Source organism: Montipora capricornis, chromosome 4 (assembly GCF_036669925.1).
Source record: "Montipora capricornis isolate CH-2021 chromosome 4, ASM3666992v2, whole genome shotgun sequence".
In the NCBI taxonomy this organism is placed as follows: Eukaryota; Metazoa; Cnidaria; class Anthozoa; order Scleractinia; family Acroporidae; genus Montipora; species Montipora capricornis.
This window is the reverse complement of record NC_090886.1, coordinates 32675972-32683471: the sequence shown is the minus strand read 5'-3', so window position 1 is coordinate 32683471 and position 7500 is coordinate 32675972. Positions and strand designations below refer to the sequence as shown.

At 37.1% G+C, this 7500-nt stretch overlaps 1 protein-coding gene across 2 annotated transcripts in view; it reads left to right on the top strand.

Moving 5' to 3' along the window:
• The window catches only part of LOC138045964 (ataxin-2-like protein), a 48797-nt gene that overhangs the window by 6031 nt on the left and 35266 nt on the right, over positions 1-7500 (top strand). For both annotated transcript variants that reach the window (XM_068892606.1, XM_068892605.1), the window contains exons 4-8: positions 2976-3047; positions 3318-3383; positions 4128-4239; positions 4813-4883; positions 6175-6237. In XM_068892606.1, coding sequence (XP_068748707.1) covers positions 2976-3047; positions 3318-3383; positions 4128-4239; positions 4813-4883; positions 6175-6237 — 384 coding nt within the window. The remainder of the gene's footprint in view (positions 1-2975; positions 3048-3317; positions 3384-4127; positions 4240-4812; positions 4884-6174; positions 6238-7500) is intronic.

Here is a 7500-nt window from a genome sequence, read left to right as displayed (position 1 = left end):
ACCGCTGTCTCCTCACAGCTAACGGATCAAAAAAGTGTTGTAACGCTTGAGAGAAAAGTGTAACGGATTCTGTTAAAGGCAGTGTCAAACCGCTAATCGGTAAAGCGGTTAAAAGCATTTATTGTCTGGGCATGAAAATATGGTCGTGGCCTCCGTTTGCTTAAAGGGCTACAGGTTGGTCATAACACACATGTAGAAGACACAATAATAATTATTAAAATCCCTGATAAAATTCTCTCAGCATCCACTGATTGTCTGTGCAAATTCAAAAATCGCTGCTGTGCTAAGATTGTTTTAAATAGTGTTGAAAAATGAACCGAGTAGCATGAGTGTTCCGCGACGAGATCAACAGTCATGTTCCGAATTTGCAATATGTGGGATAAGCGTTGCGTGACGAATTAAGACATGTTTGGAAACATGACCATTTTGTTTGGTTTGTTGTCATCTTTGTGCTAAACATTTTTAGTGTTTTAAAATGCCCAATTCTTCTGTTATTTTGAAGAGTAGTTTTGGCTCATTTTAACTTGACATAATATCTTAAAAGTCATTGGCACGTCCATCTCTATAACTTCTTGAAGCCGGTGAATTAAATTTGATACTAGTAGTCTGCCCTGTGGCGAGCTGAAAGTGCTAATGTAATCTATACAGTATCCACTAGAACACTAGTACATTTCATATCGTTCTACATGCTTTCATTTGTGTACACAACATTGAATTATAATTCTTTTCAGTAGTATCGTTGTCTTTTCTGTTCAACAGACATGAATGCAAAGAAAGTAAATTACCCGACCACAATCATGTACTTTGCATTCAAATACTTTGAAAAGCAACTTGGTGATGAGTGTTATTACCCTTCAAGTGCCAATGCAAAGCCAGAAAACAGGTCATTTTGCACAATACCATGCCCCTCAAACAGTGGCAATTAAAGAACAAATTCTTAAAGAACGTTCAACATCTGCATCCAAAGTAAGGGTAATACATGTATTTGCTACCGTTGCAATGAAAATGGGTGTGGATATCCAAGCCATATGACATATTATTCATGTGGGACCATCTCGCACAGTGAGGGAATATTTCCAAGAAACTGGGTGTGCAAGACACAATGAGAAACAGCCTTTTCCAACACTACACTGTATATTACAACAATAAAGACATTGCCAAGAATCGCAAATTATATAATTAGTGATGACATTTGTAAATTCTGCTGCCTAGAGAACAATAATTTTGTCTTAGAAGATTTCTCTTAAGAGGTCTTGATACCATGGACACTAAGGGTGCGTTCGATTTACCCTATTCTGGAATAAGAATAAGTGGAGTCATGATTTAAAAATGTATTTTTGGCGTTTTGAATCAACGAGAATAATAAAGATACATATTTTTAAAATAGAATTTTAGCAGTTGTTTGACAAATTTAACGTGAATCTCCGTAAAAGCGAAGGATTTCTAACTTCTATTCCATGTATTCCTATTTCGGAATACGGTCAATCGAACACGCCCTAAGTGTATTGGCCATCTCTGCTGCAGCTACTGTGAGTCTGTATGTGACTGTGATGAATGTTTACTAAAGTTCTGTCAAGTTACTTGCCTTCCATGAACATTTGTCACCTCCCACGCAAACAGCTCTATGCTACATACATGTACTTTTTATTTTTCTGAGACAATTCTATGAAAATAATAAAAAATGTCAAAGGAATATGGGTGGCTGCGACTTCCTCAGACCATAGTTACAACCCATGATCAGCTACTGACAGCTCATACCATGACACTGTGACAATTTTAAGCAGTCACTCTGAGGTGAACTAGAGCTAGTTTACAGTCGGTGTGGTAAACAAATTACTATACATGTATTTTTTAATTAGGCAGTGACTAAACGTATAGCAGTACTGTTGAAGTTTGAAAGGGTAATAATGCATACAAACAAGTTATTTGTAACCAACCTGAGCCTGGGGATCCTCTTGGAGATTTCTTATTTGAGTATTATCTTGGGGATTGCTGGAAATTGTAGAGCGATTTGGTTGGCTAAATATTCTGTAAATAAGGAAATTTGTCCCTTTAAATTAAGCCTATTATCGCACGTATGTGCAACAACGTGGGGTTGTTAGGTGTGTTGACTCTCAGTCCTTGGCTCAAAACAAAGTTCTTAACATCGACTATTTGCAGAGTCCTGCGCCTTTGTGCTTTTGGGCAAAGTATGAGTGACCGATGGCAAGATTTCTCTAAATCTCTTGACTCGTTGAAATGAAGACTGACTTTCTTTTATTGCTACTCTGAAGTTTTCAAGATTCTTCAGTCACCTTTCACAAGGTCTGCACAACAGATGGGGCAGTGTTTTGTCTTGGATTAAAGGACTGCCATAAATTATCTCTGCGGTTGCGAGCAAGGCACGATTTCCTTTCCCAAACAGATTCTTCCAAGACGGCAACAACTTGAACTCAATGATGTTTAAACCTTTTTTTGTTTGTGGGAGGTTTCCACTTGATGTTTGACCTCCGACCATCACAGTGTTTTTGACTTGATGACAAATACACATGTGTTTATCTTGTCTACCCTGAATCGCAACAGTTTTTCTTTCCCACCCAAGCACAGTGAGACAAAAACCTTACCATTCCTCCCCTCCCTTTGACCATTTGTTTGTCATCTGCTAAAATTTAGCGGACATGTATCCAGACCAGACCAGGGTCTCTTTCTCGTCGGCAAGGGAGGAAAAGAGAGAACCTGGGAACGAGGTTGGTTAATGGCTAACTGTTTGTTGGTGACGACTAACGATCAGGCAAAAGCGTTAATTAAACATTTTGGAGATGTGGTTTTAACGGGCAACCAACGGATACTCGACGCCGTGGCTTGTTTAACAGGAAAGCGTTTGTGTACATCTTTCCATGCAAGGTCACATTTGTTTGTATTAATAATTATTTATGTCCCTTTGAGGTGAGATCTTTATCAAGCATGTCATTAATTCTTTTTATCTTATACATCAGGGTGAGATTGCCCGTATTGTGGTGCGTAATGGTGACATCTATGAAGGCATTCTTAAAGCTGTTTCCCCAAAGGTTAGATATCAAAAGTTAAGTTTACCCAGTAAAAGTACATTTGTAAGCATAGATAGACTCTTTTAGTTGTCAAGATGTTTTAGAGGGTTAAATTAATCATTAATCATTAAAATCATATAAACCCTAACCCTGAGAAGTTTCATTGTAATGTTACAGAACATAAAAGTTTAAAACAACTTGGATGAAATAAAACTAATGCAACTATTGTGCAATACATAAAAATTATGTAAAATGATTTTTGCATTGATAATAATTATTATTTCTTAACAGTTTGATTGTACGTTGGGTGAGGCCCACCTTATCCCTCAAAGGAAGCCAGCAAACGGTCTTATTGAGGTATCCATTTTCTCAACCTTCTGAATTAATTGGTTTTTTTTTTCACTTGTGTCCATTTATGAACGTTTTCTAGACATTAATGATAAATATTACTGTACTACATATGAGAAAAAAACCATGAATTTGGCAACCCTCTGCAATAGTGAATATTAAGGTATGAAACCAAAATGGACAACCGCTTGAATCAGAGGGTGGTAATAGACTATTTTACATTATCTGCCCTATAATAAAAGAGGGGCTGGAGTTAACCTTGTTTTGATAGAGCTCACTGCTCTTATGTAAATTCCAACTAATTTGCATGAGAACAGCATAGTTAACACAAGAAAAGGAGGGAGGTCAGTATCATAACAAGGTCAACTCCAGCCTCTCTTTCATTTAAAGGCCAGGTAACTAAGCACATACAGCACTGCTCAAAAGTAAGTTACCAGTCTCGTATCGCAAGAGGGTGGTAACTTACTTTTGAGTGGTACTGTAAATGTAACAAAAAGCAGTTTTTCGTAAGTTTAAAAAGGTTTTTGCATTGACGCTACACTTGGTGATTAATCTTCCACATCATTTTTAGGTAACTTGAGGAAAAAACAAAACAAAGTACAAAAACACAGTTCTTTGCACACAATTTTTCGTACTTTGCTTTGAACTACATGTATGTGTATAATAGGTGGATTTGAATCATCTTCATTTGATGTGATAAGCTGTTCCTTATTCAATAAAAGTATTAATTGTTAATTATGTGATTATCATCAGGATGAGAGGGTTTTACCCAACAGAGATCGATTGATCAGTAATCTGTTGATAGCACTCAAGGATATTGTCACTGTCAACATTACAAAGAGTGACGAACCTGATTCTGCAATTGGTGAGATTCCATTTAAAACTTGGCGTGAACATGTGTGTAATTCAACCATTCTTTCCTTGTAGAAGCAGACTTATCTCACCGCAATTGCCTCAATGAATTAGAGCATTAAATTTTGCAACTGTGGTACAGACATGAGATTATTTCTCTGCCGTGCACTGTAAAACAGCAACATCAGAAGATTCAACAACCCCTTCTAATGTTACTGTTAATATATTTCCACACACACAGTCTGAAATACATTCACATGTACAGTTCAATACAACACAAGCCACCAAATTTGCATTTCACTTTTTTGGTTATATTTTAGGCTTTTATATTTTACCGAATAATGAAGATATTACTAATAATGTTGAAAATTTTAGCATCAAGATAATATTATAAATGGATGACCACGGGGACCGCTGGTTCTCAATAAACTGTTTGGTTATTGAGTTAGAAGCTAGACATGTAATGGTGTAGCTTTGTGTAGTATTCTTTTCCAAACCACATCGTGTACAGTACCAAAACATTGAATGCACTTCTCTTTTTAGACATGGTCTGACAGTGGTAATGTTATTTTTCTTCATCCTGCAGATAGTTTTACAGATGAGGCAATTGCTGGCTCAAAGGATACCAATGGTCAGGCGATTGAGCGACCCCTTGAGGTACATAATTCTTTTCCTTTTTTTTTTGCATTTGAACAGCCCCTCCATTTATTATTATTATTATTATTATTATTATTATTATTATTATTATTGTTATTATTATTATTATTATTATTATTATTATTATTGTCATCATCATTGTTGTAGTCTCCGTCTCAATCGTTGTTGTTGGTGTCATAGTTGGTATTGTCGTTATGAAATGCTGCTGGTGAACCTTGGATCGCATCATTCTTGGTGTCATCAATATGAATGGTTTAGGGATTATCAGATGAGGATAAGTTCCATCATGTCTCAAGAAGGCATGGTGGTAGTTTACTCTGACTATACTGCTCCTTATCTTATGATCAACCTGACGTCTTTTTTTCATGTGCAATAAATTATATCCACAGTATTATACACTTTTGACACAAGATTCAGGGGGTATCATGAAGGAGATTGATTTGTCTAATCTCAAATAGACTATTTCTCAATCCCATAATGCAATACATTTGGGGGATTCTTTACAACAACAAAAAATACAAGTTACATGTATTTCACCCTGCAAGCAGAGCCTTTCTTTTGCTTGCTTAATTTTGGCGTTCTCGAGAAAGGCTCTGCATGAATCGAGTAAGATCTTTATTGAATATGCGCTGCATGTTGCCAGGATACAGTCTCGAACCCAAGCCTAATATGCCAGATCTCGCCGCCATCTTGGTTTTTCATGGTACAGCAGGCTCAATTATAACCATCGGTTTTGTCACTAAATGGACGCTCGCACTGGAATAACCGGTTTGATGAGAGAAAACAAGATTGACTAGTCCAGAAGCTCGGCCTGCGGCGGCTTCAAAGAGTTGACGCGATTCGGGCAGAGCCTACTTTTCTCCTCCTCAGTGAAGAAAAAGACAAAAGGAGGCTCTGCTCGCAGGGTGCATGTATTTACTCTTAGGACTTTATCATGCTTTGAAGTGAACTGAATATCCATTGTTTTAATGCAAATGACCCCCCAAAAATACCAAGTAGGCCATTTCTAAGCTACTAGCCAAAAGGCTCTTTATAATTTACGTTCTTCAACCTCTTTTCAAAATGACTCTGTACAAAGTCCTTCCTGTGAAGAATTTTCTTATAAATTAACATACAGACATGTCTCTATAGTAACATCATTGTATTACATGTAGTTTAATTAATAGCATAAAATACCCTTGCTGGATCAATACAGGTAGTTATTATTATTGATGGGAAGTCCGAGGGGATATCCAAGAATAGCTCTCCCTTTAAATATTTTATTATCTGCATTGTTATTGCTACTTTGTAGAAATGGGTACCACAGGAAGGAGATCCACGTGTCGGTGGAGGCCTAGAAGATAACATAAAAGTGGTAAAGGTTCTGTTTCTATTTCAAAATTAAAGGAAATGAACAGATTAGTGTAGTAGTCATTTTTTGTATCTGACATTTACTGGTTTGTTTTCTTATAATTTATGGTTTATTTTTCATGTGATTGAGTCTGGGGGGTTTGAGCACACAGATAAAATGACTGTTTACCTGTAAGCTTGCAAGTAGCTGATTGTTTTTCGGCCTGTGTTTGGTTGTAGTTTTCAGTAATGTAAATAAGCCGGTGGTTAGAACCTGTTGATTTGGCCATGCATGGTTGACCATACCAGCCATTTGCTATCTTAGGTCATTGATCATGTTTAAAGCATCCAAGATGGCCATTGTGTAGAGTGTTGCTAGTTCTTTTGATATTTTGATGCTTGGTTAGTGTAGTTTCTGCAGCAACTTGTTTTAACCAAAATGGTTTTTTCACACACCATCTGACATGTCATTATCTTGGTGGACACCTGAATCATTAATTGTGATGATTCATCTGGATTTTGCTTAAAAAAGATAGAATTCTTGATTTATTGAAACCTTTGTGGCATAAAATCATTTTCAAGTGTGGTATAAGGCTTTGGCTTGAGCCATCTCTGTTAAGTGACTGTAATCAAAATCATCAGAGTCAATGAGCTCTTCATTCAGTGGAAGGCATTAAGTGTCATGGCTGTAAGCTTCATTGTCATGGGCCAAAGACTAACTCAATTTGGAAGCAGTGATGTGGAAGTTGAAGTCGATGTGAAGGTATTGAATAACTTGGTAAACACAGCAAGACTTGACAATTGCATGGAATTTGCATGTACGGCTGTTTGAGTTGTGATGTAACAAGCATGTTCCATTGAAGAGCTGGCCTCAGTTGTTCAAAAGGTGAATAATGCCATCCGGCGGACAAACACTAGGAGAACTGATTTATTTATTCAGTGGATAGTGATTTATCCGGCGGATAGCGCTTATCCACCCTTTGAACAACTGGGGCCTGATATTTTTTCAATGGTGACTCAAGAATACACAGAAAAGAATCAGAGGGCTCCTCTGCAGCAGTCGAACTTACAGTATGACCTTCCAATTAGTTTGGATGCTCTACCACTAAGCTATACATTGCAGAAGACTCTTGGGAGCTACACGTAGGGCATTACCGGTAATTTAAAACTAGGTTCCATGCAGTCATTTTTCTGTAATCATTTTGTCTTTTGGTGATGCACAGATTACATCAAAATGTGTTGTGAACTCAGCACTGATGTGCTGATGTACATGTACATGTACATGTAC